The sequence below is a fragment of the Pseudophryne corroboree genome, chromosome 11 (assembly GCF_028390025.1).
Source record: "Pseudophryne corroboree isolate aPseCor3 chromosome 11, aPseCor3.hap2, whole genome shotgun sequence".
In the NCBI taxonomy this organism is placed as follows: Eukaryota; Metazoa; Chordata; class Amphibia; order Anura; family Myobatrachidae; genus Pseudophryne; species Pseudophryne corroboree.
The window spans coordinates 320,454,513-320,474,457 of NC_086454.1; the positions used below are offsets into that span (position 1 = coordinate 320,454,513).

General features: G+C 45.7%; 1 protein-coding gene across 1 annotated transcript in view; it reads left to right on the forward strand.

The window, feature by feature from the left end:
• The window catches only part of LOC134969617 (dual specificity protein phosphatase 22-A-like), a 110,229-nt gene that overhangs the window by 75,488 nt on the left and 14,796 nt on the right, over positions 1–19,945 (forward strand). The window contains exon 7 of the mRNA XM_063945687.1: positions 4,569–4,740. Within this exon, the coding sequence (XP_063801757.1) occupies positions 4,569–4,740 (172 nt within the window). The remainder of the gene's footprint in view (positions 1–4,568; positions 4,741–19,945) is intronic.

The following is a 19,945-nucleotide window of genomic DNA, read 5'->3' on the forward strand; positions in this document are numbered from 1 at the left end:
CTTTGCGCTGCGAATGTTTATTGCCAATAATAAAACATAAAAAAATTATGTTTTGTTGCCTGGTGTGGTTCTTACTCACCATCTTTTCTTATGTTTAACAGAGGTGTCCCCATGGGATCCGGTCTCTAGGTCGACACTATCTAGGTCGACCACTATTGGTCGACAGTAACTAGGTCGACAGGGTTTCTAGGTCGACAGGGTCTCTAGGTCGACAGGTCAAAAGGTCGACATGAGTTTTTCACACTTTTTTTCTTTTTTTTAACCTTTTCGTACTTCACAATCCACATGGACTACAATTGGGAACGGTAACCTGTGCCGAGCGCAGCGGTAACAGAGCGAGGCACCTTGCCCGAAGCATGGCAAGCGAAGCGAGCCATGCGAGGTGACACGGTGCACTAATTGGGGTTCCCGGTCACTCTACGAAGAAAACGACACAAAAAAACATTAAAAACTCTTGTCGACCTTTTGACCTGTCGACCTAGACCCTGTGGACCTAGGGACCCTGTAGACCTAGTTACTGTCGACCAATAGTGGTCATCCTAGACACTGTCGACCTAGTTACTATCTACCTTCCATACCACACCCGTCCCCATAAGGCTTTTTATTCAGCAGAGTGTTCAATTTCTGCCTGAAAAAGGGATAGTTGCACCAATAATATTGTCACTGTATTAAGATTTTACAGTCACAGAGGAAAACAGATAGGAGAACCATAAAGGGATTCCAGTGCCTACTGATTAATGTTCTGCTATTACACATTATATACCCTTCCTTGTATTACCAACAGATGTTACAGCAGAAAAATAATATATCAGTTTTGACAACAAATTGCCTTTTTTATATAAACAAATTCGAATAACAGAATAATTCTTGGCTATTAGTGTAAGAAAGAATATAAAGAAGGAACTCTTCCTTCTGCTGTTCAGCGTATATGTTTACTGCACCTGGTAGTCATTGGTAGTCTCCCAACCAAGTACTGACCAGGCCTACCAACAGGCTTGGACTGGCCCACAGGGGTACAGGGGAAACCACCGGTGGGCCCCACTGCCTGGGGGCCCACCACCTGCTCTAAGGATCAGGTTCCAGACTGTGCCCTTGAATTATACATTATACATATGTTACCTTATACTGGACTATGGTGTATTTTCTACAGTGCATCGCTGTTATTAATCTGGTACATTATCATGCATGCAGCAGCTGAATTTACTGTATATATTTATGAAGGGGCCCAGACGTTGTACTCTCTAATGGTTAGTCAAACCAATGATGTGGCAGGCCACACCCTCTCTGCGGACTGGCCACGCCCCTAAACATGGGCCCCTACCACTGCATTCCCCCAGTGGACCCTACATGCCCCAGTCCGACACTGCCTACCAAAGATTTGCTTCCAAGATCAAACGAGATTGGGCGTATCCTGTGGAGTATGGCAGTAATCTGCTGAATGAGAGAGTACTTCCCACAGGAAAAGGAAAATGTGCTTCTGCTGTCCAAGGGAGCCCGTGCACCTACTTGACTCTACTACAGAGAGACAAACCCTTGAATGAGAGAACACCTTTAAAGATGTAGAACAAATAAGATTTAGATATGAAAAAGTTAAGGGCCCTACACACTGGCAGATAAAATGCACGATATGAACGTTCTCGTTCATTAATGAAAGAGAACTCGTTCATATCGTGCAGTGTGTAGGCACCAACGATTAACGATGCGCGGCCCCGCGCTCGTTAATCGTTGGTGCCCCGTCGCTTATGCATGCAGGCCAGTATGGCGGCATATCTGCCAGTGTGTAGGGCCCATTACATTTGTAGGAAATTGGTTGATAACCTGAAAAAGTATCAGGCTTGTAAAGAGACTAAAAAAAAAAAAGAGGCTGTATATAGGCAAAAAGAAATGGTTTCAAGATTCCACACAATTGTGATTGCAAGGGCTCGTTATGTTATAACATAAAAAGCATTTTTATATGAGTAAACCATAGGTTCAAGTAGGCCCAATAAATGAAACAAAAATATCATCTGTAATGTAAATTAAGGGCTATCCTTAGAAAGCAGATCTGACCAATTGCATAAATCACAGTATATATATCCCATATATTTGTCAGTGTTGATTCCTATTTAGGCAGACTGCAGAATATTCATAACACATAATACTGCACAAGAAGCTCCAAATGAGCAGATCCCTTACTTTAGGAAAGGCACATAAGTGTCCACATAGTTTCAATGTAAAAACATATAGCAGCACAAAAAACGATAGTAAGCTTAAATAAATATTTTGCAGCCCAAATGGGCACTTACGAGACCAAGGTACCACTGAAGTGGGTGTGGGCTGCGTGCTGCCCAGCACCCTCACCAAACAGACCATTTCCCGTTATTAAGCTTGTTCACTTGTTTCACGCGTTTCAATTGTCATCAGGAGTATGATGGCGCGTTTCATCTGTCAGATCAGATTTAATCAGGGGGATTTTTATTAGGAGCTCATTTTTCCTTTCTTATACTCGATTCCTTTCATGTGTGACTTACCATCACATAGCACTGGTGAAGAGCTGCCACTTACATATAAAGTGAGGAGTCATCAATAGATTTCTATGCTGGATGTCCTGTTTCTATAGGTGAGCATACTTACCTGGGCACCAGATCTTTCCTCTACGTACATGGCATGGGGGCCGGGTGGGAGATAGATTGGGCCTGTAGATGCGAGCAAAGAAGTACAGCAAAAAAGTGTGTTGTGGTCATGTTAGAGTGATTTGCGGCCAACGTGGTGACCTAAAACAGGACGGGACTGGTGAGTATTCAAACCTTGGTGCAAGTTAATGTTGACGATGGCCACGGGACAAATACGTCTATTATACAACCAATGATGCAAATGAAGTAAAACTGCCAATACATACAACCAGGCGCATCAGGTAGAGATCAGGGACCCACTGTAGTCAGTAGTCCTTATACATGAGATTCCAGGGAAAAAGGAAGAAAAGTGCATATAGTGAAGCACAATTTATAAAGTGCATGAGCGTTAGTGTAATATGAAAACATTTAATATGCACATCATTAAAAACACACAAAATTATCACTGGTAACAATAGGGTATAACACAAAGTGCAATGTGTCTAGCAGCAAAACAATGAGATATCCACACAGGGAGTCCAATGTTGGGCAATTACCGGATATAGGTGGTTCTTAATAGTGTTTTGGGTTAAAAGTCCACAGCAACCGCAGCGCCTACTTCGCCTTCCGTCTGGTCTCAGGCCCAGGATCTCCCTCCGGTGGTTAGATGAGTATATCCAACGCGTTTCTCCCCTTTCCATCGGGTCTTTATCAAGTAGTATAGAAGTAAAACTGCCAATGTTGTTTTTGAGAAACAAGACTACACTGTACTGAACACATTGGGGTTTGAAGAAAAAATAAACTTTATGTTTACTCTGCTCAGGCAGGTGATGACTGCGCATATGTTTATTATAGCGTGTAGTCATTCGTTCCACATTTACAATGTTGACACCACAATATCAACAGTTATGGTGTCAACACTGTGAAAAGGTCGATAGTTGACGTTGACTTTGTCAGACCGTTAACATTAGCCTGTTTTTGAAACTCGGAGATTTACTAAAGCCAAACACAGGTGTAAAAACTCAATCCTAATAGAAAAAGATGGGTAAACATGCAAACGGAAGTCAATAGACCATCAAACCAACTCACAAGTACTTTCCATTGGCAAAAATACAACAGGTGGAGTTACTAAGAATCGTGTTTTAAAACACGGACAAATTCGGGCCAAAACAGAGTGCGGGCTATAGCCCCAGGCTTCAGCCCAGGCCTAGGTTATATTCGGGGGTGAAGACCCTTTATTGATGAAGTCACCACCTCCTGGGGAACCTCCGGCATGGGCTGATTAATTAGGGGAGGTTAATGTTTTGGGGGACCCCGTGAAGCATGTCCCCCGCCTATGGTAGAAGCATGCCCCCCACCCTACCCCTGCTGTTTGAGTTTGGTGCTGGTTCATGAAACTATGGAAGCCCCCACACAGTTTTTTTCCCTGTATTTCCATAACCAGTACAAGCTCATCAAGCTCATATAGTCAATGCTGGTTATATATTGTGGGAGGGGTGTCACACTTTTTTTTTTTTTTTTGTCTTTCTAATTTTTTACCTCTTTTTTTACACTGTAATGCACAGATCTCACTTCTCTGTACATCTTCTGCAGCCCATGCAGCTTGTGGTTTCTGACAACCAAACACCATTACACAGTAAATGTACCACTGAAATGATCCAGTAAAATGTGAATCTAAAACATACAATAAGAAGCATTTTATATGTTTCCACAGATGTCTAAAATCTGGGACTAACCCTGGAAATTCGGGCAAAATTTTACCCATACCTCTCATCCATTCCATTGCAGTGCAACAAATCTATGCTCTTATTAATTACCAGGCGCTTTCAATGGAGTGATTTGGGTTAATAACCAAATCATTTTCTCAGTGTGTGACTCATGGTGATATAGCTGCCTGCGGGCTTGTGCCTAGTTTTCCTGCCCATAACCACAGCCCTGAAATGAACATTACAGTTTGTACTTTCTCACTATCAACAGCTTGGCCGGGGTGTCTCGGAGCACAACGATTGTGGTTGCCTACCTCATGACAGTGACGCGATTCGGCTGGGAAGATTGCTTGTCCGCTGTGAAATCCGCTAGGTCGTATGTGGGCCCCAACCTCGGTTTCCAGCAGCAACTGCAGGAATATGAAATTACGTTAGTGAAGGAGGTAAAATGTTTGCATGCGAGTTACCTATAATCATGTTGGAGATTTATTTTTACCGGGAAATAATAATAATAATCATTTTGTTTATATAGCACTTTCCCCCAATAGAACATAAGGAACTTTACAGATACCGTGAACATAATACAGTGGTTTAGATTTGCAAAACTTATAGAAACCATGAGCATAATATAGAGGCGAGGCAGCCATCTTGGGAGTACTACATGAGTTACACTGGGCACAATAGGCAATGTCTGGGAGAGGTGACACATGATGGGGGAAATACAGAATACTAAAGTAAGATACAGGATCCTTACAGAATCATGAGATTCATGTACTGTTAATTCTACCCAAGGGACTACCAGAGGAGTCAGCCATCTTGCGCCCGCTACATAGGTTACAGTGTGCGACATAAGCAATACATAAAAAGAAGATATATAAGGGTAAAACGCAACAAACAAGATACCCATTGAATAAATTGTTCAACGTGTTGTTTATCTTGCCCATGAAAGTACCAGGTACCAACGAATATAAGGCAGTTGATTTTCCCACTACAAGAATGCTTGTATCCCACAATTATCCAGCCACTAATTCTACCTTATTCCATGTCATATTCCTTAAGGTACCATCTGGTGTTTTTCATAATTGCCCTGAATGCAAAATGCTGCAAATAATTATTTCTCATATGTCCTAGAGGATGCTTCAGGAACCAGGGGGTATAGACGGGATCCGCAGGAGACATGGGCACACTATAAGACTTTGAATGGGTGTGAATTGGCTCCTCCCTCTATGCCCCTTCTCCAGACTCCAGTTAGATTCTGTGCCCAGTGAGACTGGATGCACACTGAGGAGCTCTCCAGAGTTTCTCAGAAAAAGACTTTTATTAGGTTTATTATTTTCAGGGAGACCTGCTGGCAACAGGCTCCCTGCATCGCGGGACTGAGGGGAGAGGAGCAGACCTACTTCTTCTGAGTTCAAGGGCTCTGCTTCTTAGGCTACTGGACACCATTAACTCCAGAGGGTTCGATCACTTGGTACGCTTAGCTGCTCGTTCCCGGAGCCGCGCCGTCACCCCCCTCACAGAGCCAGAAGACAGAAGCCGGGTGAGTATGAGAAGATCAGAAGACTTCGGTGACGGCAGAAGACGGCGTTTGAGGTACCGCGCTGCGCGCCATGCTCCTACACAAAACTCGGCACTGCAGGGTGCAGGGCGCAGGGGGGGGGGGCGCCCTGGGCAGCATGTACACCACAAACGCCACTGGCATAAGTGATAACAGTGCCTAGGCACTAGTTAAGGGACCCCCGCCAGTATAAAGATAAATTTAAGCGGGACTGAAGCGCGCCATGTAGTGGGCGGGGCTTAGCCCACACAGCTCTGACCAGCGCCATTTTCTCTTCACAGAAGCTGCAGAGTCGCTGGCCCTGACCTCCACACTGCTGTACAAGTAACAGGGTGCAAAACAGGGGGGGGGGGGAGGCACAAGTGATTTGGTGCTAAATTATATATATAGAAAGCGCTAACGGGTCTGGGAAGTCTGTTTACTCGCTTCAGTACTGGGATAGGCGCTGGGTGTGAGCTGGCAGAACTCCCTCTGTGTCTCTCTTATAGGCTTTGTTGTGGGTCTGTCTCCTATAACCCCAGTGTGGTTGTGGGTGTCGGTACGTGTGTGTCGACAGGTCTGAGGCTGAATGCTCTTCCCAGGAGGAGGCTGGAGTGGGGACAGAAAATACTGTGAGAGTGGCCATGTCGGCACCGCCGACGGATGATTGAGTGAATATGTTGAGTGTTTTAAACGCAAATGTGACTCGGTTGACTAAGAGATTTGATAAATCTGAGTCTAAGAACCAGACATGGAGGAAATCTATGGAGGATGCTTTGTCACAAGCTCAGACCCCTTCGGGGTCACAGAAACGTGCATTTACCCAGATAGCAGATACAGATACCGACACGGACTCTGATTCCAGTGTCGACTATAGTGATGCCAGATTACATCCAAAACTGGCTAAGAGTATTCAGTACATGATTGTGGCGATAAAAGACGTATTACATATCTCGGAGGACCCTGCTGTTCCTGATACGAGGGTCTGTATGTTTAAAGGAAAGAAACCTGAGGTAACGTTTCCTCCCTCTCATGAACTGAACGCACTTTTTGAAAAGGCTTGGGAAAATCCTGACAAAAAGATACATGTTCCCAAAAGAATTCCAGTGGCATATCCGTTCCCCTCTGGGGACAGGGAAAGGTGGGAGTCAATCCCCACGGTAGACAAAGCTTTATCGCGTTTGTCCAAAAAGGTGGCGCTTCCGTCCCCTGACACGGCAGCCCTAAAGGATCCTGCGGATCGTAAGCAGGAAAATACACTAAAATCCATTTGTCACTACAGGGTCGCTACTCAGGCCTGCCGTTGCTTCGGCATGGGTGAGTAGCGCTATTGAAAAGTGGGCAGATAACTTGTCATCTGAGAGATTCCCTAGACAGGGATAGTGTGCTTTTGACTCTGGGTCACATCAGGGACACTGCAGCATATTTAAAAGAAGCTGTAAGGGATATTGGCCTTTTGGGATCAAGGGCCAATGCCATGGCAGTCTCAGCAAGGAGAGCATTGTGGATTCATCAATGGAATGCTGACGCTGACTCTAAGAAGGCGATGGAGTCTCTACCGTTTAACGGTAGGGTCTTGTTTGGTGACGGCCTCACTGACCTGGTGTCTACGGCTACCGCGGGTAAGTCTTCATTTTAACCTTATGTTCCTGCACAGCAGAAGAAATCGCCTCACTATCAGATGCAGTCTTTTCGGCCCAATAAATTAAAAAAAGGACGTGGGTCCTCCTTCCTTGCTGCGAGGGGGAGAGGAAGGGGAAAAAGGTCACAGGCTGTGGCAAGTTCCCAAGAGCAGAAGTCCTCTCCGGCTTCTACCAAATCCACCGCATGACGCTGGGGCTCCTCTGCGGGAGTCTGCACCTGTGGGGGCACGTCTCCAACTCTTCAGTCAGGTCTGGGTGCACTCGGACCTGGATCCTTGGATAGTAGAAATAGTAACCCAAGGATACAGGTTGGAGTTTCAAGACGTGCCCCCTCACCGATTTTTCAAATCGGCCTTGCCAGCTTCTCTTCTAGAAAGGGAGATAGTAAGCGCTACGATACTAAAGTTGTGTCAAAATCAAGTAATTGTCACAGTGCCCCCGTCACAACAGGGGGAAGGCTTTTATTCGAGCCTGTTCGTGGTCCCGAAGCCGGATGGCTTAGTCAGACCGATTCTGAACCTAAAATCCCTCAATTTCTTTCTAAAAAAATTCAAATTCAAGATGGAATCTCTCCGAGCAGTGATCTCCAGTCTGGAAGATGGGGATTTTATGGTGTCGGTCGACATAAAAGATGCCTACTTGCATGTCCCCATGTATCCTCCACATCAGGCTTACCTGAGATTTGCTGTGCAGGATTGTCATTACCAATTTCAGACGTTGCCATTTGGTCTGTCCACGGCTCCAAGGATTTTCACCAAAGTAATGGCGGAAATGATGGTTCTCCTGCGCAAGCAGGGAATCACAATTATCCCGTACTTGGACGATCACCTCATAAAGGCGAGGTCCAAGGAGCAATTGCTGAAGAATGTTGCCCTTTCACTGACGATTCTGCAACAACATGGTTGGCTCCTAAATTTACCAAATTCACAGTTGGATCCGACGACACGGCTGTCGTTCCTGAGTATGATTCTGGATACAGAATTGCAGAGAGGTTTTCTTCCAGTGGAAAAAGCTCTGGAACTACAGAACATGGTAAAACAGATTCTGAAACCGGCAAAGATGTCAGTTCTTCAATGCACTCGGTTGCTGGGGAAGATGGTGGCGGCCTACGAGGCCATTCCGTATGGCAGGTTCCATGCCAGGGTGTTTCAGTGGAACCTGTTGGACCAGTGGTCCGGGTCTCACCCGGACATGCACTGGAAAATAATTCTATGTCCCAGGACCAGAATCTCCCTTCTGTGGTGGCTGCACAGTTCTCACCTTCTGTTGGGGCGCAGGTTCGGGATTCAGGATTGGATCCTGGTGACCACAGATGCAAGCCTCCGAGGCTGGGGAGCAGTCACACAGGGAAGAAACTTTCAGGGAAAGTGGTCAAGCCAGGAAGCTTGTCTACACATAAACATTCTGGAATTAAGAGCCATTTACAATGGCATACTGCAAGCAGAACATCTTCTTCGAGGTCTGCCTGTCTTGATTCAGTCAGACAACGTGACAGCGGTGGCGTACATAAACTGCCAAGGCGGAACAAGGAGCAGAGCGGCGATGGCCAAGGCAACGAAGATTCTTTGCTGGGTGGAAAGACATGCCAGCGCTCTGTCAGCAGTCTTCATTCCAGGAGTGGACAACTGGTAAGCAGACTTCCTCAGCAGACACGATCTCCATCCAGGAGAGTGGGGTCTTCATCAAGAGGTCTTTGCAGAAGTGAAAAGTCGTTGGGGAGTTCCTCAAGTAGACATGATGGCGTCCCGCCTCAACAAGAAACTTCAGAGATATTGTTCCAGGTCAAGGGACTCTCAAGCGATAGTGGTGGACGCCCTAGTGACACTGTGGGTGTTTCTGCCAGTATATGTGTTCCCTCCACTTCCACTCATTCCAAAGGTGATAAAAATTATAAGAAGAACAAGGGTTCAGGCAATCCTCATTGTTCCGGATTGGCCAAAAAGGGCCTGGTATCCAGATCTTCAGGAGTTGCTCATAGAAGATCCTTGGCCTCTTCCTCTTCGGGAGGATCTGTTACAACAGGGGCCGTGCGTGTATCAGGACTTACCGTGGCTGCGTTTGACGGCGTGGTGGTTGAACGCCAAATCCTAGCCCGAAAGGGTATTCCCAGTGAAGTCATTCCCACGCTTCTTCAGGCTAGAAAAGAAGTAACGGCAAAGCATTACCACCGTATTTGGAGGAAATATGTGTCTTGGTGTGAATCAAAGAAGGCTCCTACGGAAGAATTTCACCTGGGGCATTTGCTCCATTTCCTACAAGCAGATGTGGATGCGGGCCTAAAGTTAGGCTCTATTAAAGTACAGATTTCGGCCTTGTCGATCTTTTTTCAGAAAGAATTGGCTCCTCTTCCAGAAGTTCAGACCTTCGTAAAAGGCGTGCTGCACATCCAACCTCCATTTGTGCCTCCTGTGGCACCGTGGGATCTTAATGTGGTGTTGCAATTCTTGCAATCACATTGGTTTGAACCTTTGCGCAAGGTTGAGTTAAAATTCCTTACTTGGAAAGTGGTCATGCTGTTGGCCTTGTCATCCGCAAGGCGGGTGTCTGAGTTGGCGTCTTTGTCTCACAAAAGCCCCTATTTAATCTTCCATGCAGATAGAGCGGAGTTGAGACCTCGTCAGCAATTTCTACCAAAAGTGGTTTAATCGTTTCACGTAAACCAACCTATTGTGGTGCCAGTGGCTACTGACGCCTTGGCAGAGTCGAAGTCTCTTGATGTGGTCAGAGCTTTGAAGATCTATGTCGCCAGAACGGCTCAGATTAGGAAAACAGAGGCTCTGTTTGTCCTGTGGGCTCCCAACAAGATTGGGGCTCTTGCTTCTAAGCAGACTATTGCGCGCTGGATTTGTAATACAATCCAGCAGGCTCATTCTACGGCAGGATTGCCGTTACCGAAATCGGTGAAAGCCCATTCTGCCAGAAAGGTGGGCTCATCCTGGGCGGCTGCCCGTTGAGTCTCGGCGTTACAACTTTGCCGAGCTGCTACTTGGTCGGGATCAAACACCTTTGCGAAGTTTTACCCTGGCTGAGGAGGACCTCTTGTTTGGTCAATCGGTGCTGCAGAGTCATCCGCACTCTCCCGCCCGTTCTAGAGCTTTGGTATAAACCCCATGGTTCTTGAAGCATCCCCAGCATCCTCTAGGACGTATGAGAAAATAGGATTTTAATACCTACCGGTAAATCCTTTTCTCTTAGTCCGTAGAGGATGCTGGGCGCCCGTCCCAGTGCGGGCTGTATCTGCCGTTTGGTTATAGTTACGCTCATGTTGCGTGGAGTTCAGTCAATCTGTGACTGTTGTTGGTCATGCCGTTGCATGCGTTGTTTGTTGAATGCCATGTTGTACGGCGTGTTGGAGGTGTGAGCTGATATGTATCTCACCTTAGTTTAAAATAATTAAATAAATCCTTTTCCTCGAAATGTCCGTCTCCCTGGGCACAGTTCCTATAACTGGAGTCTGGGGGAGGGGCATATAGGGAGGAGCCTGTTCACACCCATTCAAAGTCTTATAGTGTGCCCATGTCTCCTGCGGATCCCGTCTATACCCCATGGTTCTTGAAGCATCCCTAGCATCCTCTACGGACTAAGGGAAAAGGATTTACCGGTAGGTATTAAAATCCTATTATTTTTTTGTTATCCAGCAGCACTTGCAAACATTCAACATCCGATGCCAGGCACTGCTGATAACAGGAATGGGATTTATTTATTGTTATTTATTATATATTAAGTCCAGTATAAGGAAAGGAAATAGCATCATAAAGGATTGTGAACATCCATATCACAGTCTGTTTGCTCTTCTGCCTTCGAAAAGGCGTTTTCGTTGCATTAAGGCCAGAACCTCACGGTTCAGAAACAGGTTTTTTTCCATCTGTTATAGTAAGGATGAACCTGATTGGGGAGTTCTAATACTTTTTCTGTTTCTGACTGATATACATATGTGGTTGCTTTGGAGGAAATTTGTTGTTCTGTACAATATTTTTATTGTTTGAACAATGACAAAGTATTTATCTCATCTAACAGTTTCTTATGTAGCGCAGCAAATTCCGTTGCCCTTTACAATTAGAAATAACAATGATATAACAAAACTGGGTAATAACAAACAGTCATAGAGGTAGGAAGGCCCTGCTCGCAAGCTTACAATCTATAGGGATACATTCAGATGGGCAAACACTGATTTAGTAGTCAGCGGTGCAAGTGGGCGGGTACGGGTGGGTACGGCGTACCCTTAAGAATTTAGCCGTGGGTACGCTATGATCCACGTGGACTACAATTGGGAACGGTAACCTGTGCCGAGCGTAGCGATAGTGGAGAGAGGCACCTTGCCTTCGCTCGCCATGCACTAATTGGGGTTCCCCGTCACTTTACGAAGAAAACAACACCAAAAAACAAAACAAAAAAATGACGACCTTGTTCATGTCGACCTAATGTGTGTCGACCTAGACACTGTCGATCCTGAGTACCATACCCGATGATCAGACCATGCATGTGTTCCTAATTTTTTAAGTACTGTATACAGTAGAGCAGAGGTGGGCAAAACATTGATCGCGATCTACCGGTAGACTGCGGAGCTCTCGCCAGTAGATCGCGATCCAAGTGTGACTTGCTGCCTCTGCCGCCTGAATCCGGAGAGTTCCCAATGATGCACTGCGCGGGTGACGTCATGACGTCAGCTGCGCACCCACGCAATGCATGATTGGGAATGCGATGTGAGGAGCCTGTGCGCCTGCTGGATCTGGTTTGATCCAGTCAGCGCCGGCGGCAGCAGGACAGCAGCAGCGGCGGGAAGCGGGAGCAGGCACAGGAGCAGGATCCAGCCAGCGGGGAGACAGCGAGACCGCCATCGGGGAGACAGCCAGCGGGGATCTAGCCAGCTAAAGTAAGTATATCTTGCACTGTGGGCACATGGCACTGTGGGGGCTTATGTGGCACTGTGGGGGCATATGTGACACTGTGGGCACATGGCACTGTGGGGGCTTATGTGGCACTGTGGGGGCATATGTGACACTGTGGGCACATGGCACTGTGGGGGCATATGTGGCACTGTGAGGGCATATGTGGCACTGTGAGGGCATACCTGGCACTATGGGCACATGGCACTGTGGGGGCATATCTGGCACTGTGGGCACATGGCACTGTGGGGGCATATGTGGCACTGTGGGGGCATATTTGTATCTGGCACTGTGGGGGCATATGTGGCACTGTGGGAGAATATCTAGCACTGGGTCATATGTGTATCTGGCACTGTGGGGGCATATGTGGCACTGTGGGAGAATATCTAGCACTGGGGGCATATGTGTATCTGGCACTGTGGGGTCATATGTGTTTGAGGTTTTTACCTGTGGGTGCCAATGTGAGATTTCATACGAGACAGTCAGTATACCCTGTGCAGCAAGACTATGCCCCTCCTTTGTTATACCACGCCCCTTTTTGTTATGCCACACCCCTTTTTTGGGCACGGGCATGCGGCGCGCACGATTATCCCGCGTAGGTAGATCACAAAAGCTTTTCAGCTTTCAAAGTAGATCACCGACTCCAAAAGTCTGGCCACCCCGGCAGTAGAGAATACTTGTGTGACTTGGGTTAGTTTTCATACAAGGGCTCACATTACTTGTCATTTACACCATAGTGAGAACGTGCTACTTCTCTTTTCTCTTGATTACTGTCATCACGTGGGTTTGTCACTTGATCTAAATATTTGTTTTATTTTCGGAGTTTTTGCTCTAGGTAGTTTGCACTGTTAACCTTTAGTGTGCCACGGCACATCAATCTGCGTGTGGCCTGGGATGTGGACACTAGTAAATGAGTTTGTGTAGCTCATACTTGCCTACCTGACCCTCTCCATGAGGGAGAAAATGCTCTGTTCCTGGACTTTCCTGGTAATGTATGATTGCCATCACCTGTGGTGAAACACCTTTCTTATCATTTAAGTAGCTCACCACAGGTGATGGCAATCATACATTACCAGGAAAGTCCAGGAACAGAGCATTTTCTCCCTCATGGAGAGGGTCAGGTAGGCAAGTATGGTGTAGCTCAGTGCACAGAGACACTTTCGTAAAGGTCATTTTGTGTACTCTAATGCAGCGTTATCATGGAAGAGGGCGATGGGTCACAGGTTCTCTGACATTGCACATTTTATCTAGAAATTCTCCCAGCTCCCTCATGATCTGTCAGTCCGGTCAAGAATTAAATCACATGTAGTATAAACTGCTGATCTGATTGCGACAGTGATTAAATGACCCTCTCCAGCATTGCACAACCCCTTCTGGATATCCCCACAAAGGGATTTCCCCAAATAATGGCTAAGCTCCAAGACATCTTATATCAAACACAGATATAGGAGCCGCAGATATCACAGGGGGATTACAGTGCTTATGTTCTAATTTTATTTTTATAAATTAGTTAGCAATTCTAGATTTGGTGTATTATGTCGGCTTTCATCGACACTCAAGGGACTATTCCCATAATGTGGGAATAGAACCTGTGGCGAGCCCGCAAGGGGCTTCGTTACGCTCCAAACCCCCCCCCCCCCCCCATCTCGGCATTCTGCAGTATAAGTTCAACGACGCAGGACGTGAACATGCGTGTAGATGGTGATACTAAAACTATTGGATGATCATTGTGAATGTCTGAGGTATTGACACCATGTGAATTTGTTGACATGCACGTGACCTCCTGCGGGTTATGGCCATGCTTTTGGTCAAAAACAATGGCTCCCTTTTATCACTCAGTCACGTCACGTGTACGACCCATAGTTCCACCTGAAAAATAAACAATGGGGGTAATTCTGAGTTGATCGCAGCAGGAACTTTGTTATCAGTTGGGCAAAACCATGAGCACTGCAGGGGGGGGGGGGGGGGCAGATATAACATGTGCAGAGAGAGTTAGATATGGGTGGGGTGTGTTCAATCTGAAATCTAAATTGCAGTGTAAAAATAAAGCAGCCAGTATTTACCCTGCACAGAAACAAAATAACCCACCCAAATCTAACTCTCTCTGCACACGTTACATCTGCCTCCCCTGCAGTGCACATGGTTTTGCCCAACTGCTAACAAAGTTCCTGCTGCGATCAACTCAGAATTACCCCCAATATCTCAACAAATTCACATTGTATCAATACCTCAGACATTCACAATGATCATCCAATAGTTATGCCATATTGTAGTACTGCCAGTACACATGCCACACAGTGCCCTCAGTTCACATAATAGCACACAGTGCTTAGTGGGCAGTTCCGGGAACCTGGTAGACAACTTTGTGTACTCGGGGCAGTTGAGTCAGACCTGAGGTGGCCCCTCTAAGCTTTTTATTCCCCATAGCAATGATACTCCCTTCACTATAGCTACACCCATGGGTCTTCACATTAACGACCAGACACATCATTCTCTTGTGGTAACCTCGGTGCTACATAGAAAGGAATAGATCCCTGACCTCTAACCTTGATATATTCCGCTGAAGTTCTCTCATGTGCGTTTCGTTTTGGAACATGCTGATAGAAACCTGTAATCTGCCCCAGCTGTAAAAGCTATAGGGGTATATGCAACTAAGGTCGAAACTGCCGTCTTGACGAAAAGACCTCAGTTTTCGACTTTTTCAGGTCGGAAGGGGTTCACTTCCGACCTATTCAGTCCCCAGCATTTTAATTCGACAAGTCAGGGAATTCGACTTGTCAAATAGTACGTGAATTGGCGGTATAGCTGCCGATTCACGTGCTTTAGAGGGAAACGGGGCCAAATTCGACAGATTTTGGCCCCGTTTCCGACCATCTCAGTTCGACTCCAGCAAGAGAGGTCCCGCTTACTGGAGCCCGGTGGACCCTGCCGTGAGGTCTGGCAGCTGTGCCACATCCGCCTGCAGCGCTGCTGTCCCCCATCTGCCCGCGGCTCTCCCCCCACTCCCCCCTCTCCGATCCCTCATCTCAGTTCGACTTTTTAAAGTCAAATTGAGATGGGCATTGAATAGCCCTTGTCGGATCCATTCCAACAAATTCATGTCGGAATGGATCCGACCTCAATTGAATATACCCCATAGCCCAACAAGCAGGGCTGTGTAACCCTATATATGTTCTAAACCTTATTAGAATTAAGACAATTACATATAAATATGTAGCAAAATAATTGTTCTTATGTACAGCAAATGTAGAATTTCCGTGTGGGCTACGTACAGTTTATGGGAGAGAATGAGGATGTGAGCCAGGATTGATTGACACAGATTCATTGAGAGAATACCCATTAAAAAGCTATGTGGGCAGACAATATTCCTTTACGACACTTCAGACACTTGGTTGTGCCATATATATATATATATATATATACAGTATATATAAATATATATATATATATATATATATATATATATATATATACAGTATATATAAAAGATAATAACAGTATGGAGCAGCTGCTCTTCATCTGCAACCTGTATACTTAGATACTTGATGAAAAAGTTGCTGTAAAGCTTTGCGATATACCAGGATTTCAACATTATCACTGTCTGATGTTTTGTGACAGCTTGGTTTTTTTTTGGGGGGGGGATGAAAATGTCATGCAGGGACATAGGACTGCAAAGCTGAAATCATCATGTTTCATATATCAGGGAATTATTGCAGTGTTTACCTCAGTGAGGTACAAGGACATAAGTGACATTTAGCATTGGCCTGTCCCAGCCTGAATGCTGTGCCATCACTGTCCACTATACGGACCGCATTAACAGGTGATCTGATCGAATGATGTGCCGACGCTATGCTTATATAGGGATTCAGTATGGTTTACCGGCAGATGGAATGCCGGCCATCAATATACCAACAGCGGCATCCCGCCCGCCAGAATGCCAGCAGCAGAGCGAGCGCAGAGTCCCCTGGCGGGCTCGCTGCGGGCACAGTGGCTCGCTGCACTTGCCACAGGATGTATTCCCACTCTATGGGTGTCGTGCACACCCACGAGTGGTAATAGTCCTGTTGCACAGGGATTCCGGCTGGCGGCATTGTCGGCTGTCTGGATTCCGGCTTCGGTATCCTGACCACCGGAAGCCCGACAGCCGGCAAATTAAACACATTCCTTATATAAGACTGCATTAACAAATGTTGTATTCAATGGTGTGCCGACAGCATAAACTGCATAGGGTTGCATTAACAAGTAATCAGATGGAACCGTAGCTCCAGGCCCCTCACCTACATAGGCCTGAACATAGAACTGTTTTGTTTTCATTTTGGTTTGCTAACCAATCAATCGTGGCTCTGCCATCTGTCTTATCTGTTGCTTTCCTAAGAGCCAGTAGTCCGCACCGGTGTGTGGGGCCAATTATACCATGGACTCTTGCAGTCATTTGTAGACCACTGTACAACCAGGGGCTGCAGAGTGGTTGCTATGGTGACACTCCACACTAGAAATAAAACCACTAGCCACCTTAGAAGGATCTTCTGTTCAGCCACCAGACTTTCTTGTCTGCTCATCATAAATGCCACCACAGTATGGGAATCGGTCCATTACATTAGCCACAAAAGAATGAGATCTGCACATTATATTAGCCACTAGTGCATTGGGTCTTCTCAATGTAGTAGCCACCAGAGAAAAGGAATCCACCCATTATGTTAGCCACCAAATAATGACATTATTTTGCATACCAGATATAGGGATTGGCAGAGTATACTAGCCACCAGAGACCAGATCTAATAGTCACTAGAAATTAGAATTCTGTATAATACACTAGTCACCACATAAAAGGCTCATTTTACAGAAGCAACAAGTATATGGGGTCTATATTACATACTAGCCAACCAAATGTCACCCACACTGTAGACTGACTGATCTTCATACTGGACCCTGTATTAACTCCATATCCCTATAATGTTCTGGAGCTCTCCACAGAATAGGCAAATAATTGATTTTTTTATTGGTATACTGGTCACAAAATTATGTTGTTTTAAACCCGTGGTTCTCAAACTCAGTCCTCAGGCCCCCTCACGGTTCACGTTTTCCATGTCACCCAGCAGCTGCACTGTGTATCACCAATTGTCACATTTTAAAAAATCTACAGGTGTCCTACAAAACATGAACCGTGTGGGGTCCTAGGACCGAGTTTGAGAACCTGTGTTCTAAACTATGTAAACACACCGGACAAAATGATATGGAATGTGAAAAGACAAGTGCATACCTCCCAACATGACCCTCTCCAGGAGGGACAGAATGCTCTGCTCCTGGACTTCCCTGTTAATCTATTATTGCCCTCACCTGTGCTGAAACACCTTTCTTGTCCATTAACCTGTTCAGCACAGGTGCCGGCAATCATAAATGAAGAGAAAAGTCCAGGAGCAGAGCATTGTGTCCCTCCTGGAGAGGGTCATGTTGGGTGGTGTGCAAGTAATATAAGTTCAACGACACGGGACATGAACATGCGTGTAGATGATGATACTAAAATATGAACTAGGGGCACTGTGTAATATAATCTGAAATAGGGCACTACTATGTGGCATAACATTAACCAGGGCACCATTGTAGTTCATAAATGAACTAGGGCACTGCTATGGGGCATAATATTAAATAGGGCACTACTATGGCGCATACAATAAACAACTGCCACGCAGAGAGGTGTCTCTGTAGAAGGTAGAAGGATTCCCTTCAAAATGTTGCTATGGAGACCACAAAGTTCTGGTTATGCCCCAGGGATGTGGGTATAATGGTAATAACTAACTAACTAACTAACTAACCCACTTCTTCATCAAACCCAGCCATCTCTCATCCTAACCTTCTGTTAAATGCTCACTTCTAATCCTTCGATTTCTGCAACCCTAATGATTAATTCAGTGTCTGTTCCTTGATGCCACACTGTTCTCTTATACAGTAAGTCGTTGTTTTCTTGTTTTTACTCTGTTAAGCACTGTGGAACCCTTGTGGCGCCATATAAATAAACAATAATAATAACAATGCAGACTGTGAATGTTAGGAAGGTGTAGGCCTAAAAAGAGTATTATTACTGTAGAAAGGACTAATTAAAGGACTTTATTTGGGCAGTAGAAGACTGAGCTGGAATTCATAGTACGGAGCATATAGCAGGCCTGGATCAGGTATTGTATCTGAGACAATAAGAGCTATTGAGGTGATGGCGCCTTATTATATGAGATGGATACATAGAGAAAGTAACCTCCGTAATCAGGCGCTATCTGCATGGTAGATGCTAGAATCAAGTGGGCTAAGGGACCTTTTCCGTAAGGGGGAGGGGTTACGATGCAAGGGGGAGGAGCTAGGCCAGCGGAATAGTTCCTCTACTATCCACGCCACTAACTATTATCTTTAGTAATCAGGTGGCGAGCGAAGCGGAGCGTAGCGAGCCACCGTGCCCGAAGCGAGCCCGCGAGGGTACTTTCCGGGTACCCTGTTCGCCCGTAGCTCCTCCCCCTGGTGATGTGTCTCCTTCCCTAGGTACGTCACAAGGTCCCTTCTCCCACTCCGATATAGAACCAACCCTATCTGCATCCTGTCCATCTTTAACTATTTGTTAACTTTTGCACACAGAAGCATGCACAGATCTCACTGATGCTACTGTACAGCTCGCACCTTGTAAATAATTCACATTACAAGGTGCGAGTTTAAGCAGCCAAAAACTTGCACATTGTAATAGTCTTGAACTTCAAAATTTGCAGGCTATTACATTATGCGAGTTGTGGGACAAACTCACACTTTCAAATGCGCGAGATGCTGAGAGATTGTCCGTTCTGAAAACTGGGACCTTATTACATCCCGCCCCTAATTGCTCGAGCTGAGGACCGCTCTGTTGCTCTGGTAGTATTTGAAGTACATTTTAGAGATAACTGATCTTATTAGCTGTGATAAAAAAAAAAATAATGCTGCATATTAATAGGTAGAGCACTTATTTTTGAGGGGAAAAAATGGAAATGGATAGCTAATGAGGTGCGACGTCAGAGAATTATCCGTGAAAGTATTCCGTAGATCCTGCAGCATACGACAGACAGTACTTGCAGTGGAAGCTGTAGTGTCTGTGAGACCACAATGTCTTACTCTTTCCTCTGTGTGCAGGACAAGGCATCGCGTGTAATGAGCACACCAAGTAACCAAAGCTTTGTCTGTGGCTGACCAAACACATCAGCAAAATGGCTGAGCAGATCAGACAGGAAGGGGCCAGAGACAAAACCTCATATTGTATAGTGAGACAAAAAGGAAGCCCTCTGATACACTCTATAGCACCTTGTTAGTATGGCATAATCTACACACACACGCGCGCGCACACACACACACACACACACACACACACACACACACACACGCACACACATTCTTATTGAGAAATTTAGACAGAAATATTAAATTAAGTAAAGTGTGTTTATAAGTCATCCTTCAGTTCAGTTGTGTGGTGAGGGACAAGATATGCTTCTGTTTGTCCACATATTTTATGACTGGCAGCTACCAGCACTGGTTTTCCCTATTACATTGACCATAAATAATTTGAATTGTTCCTGGA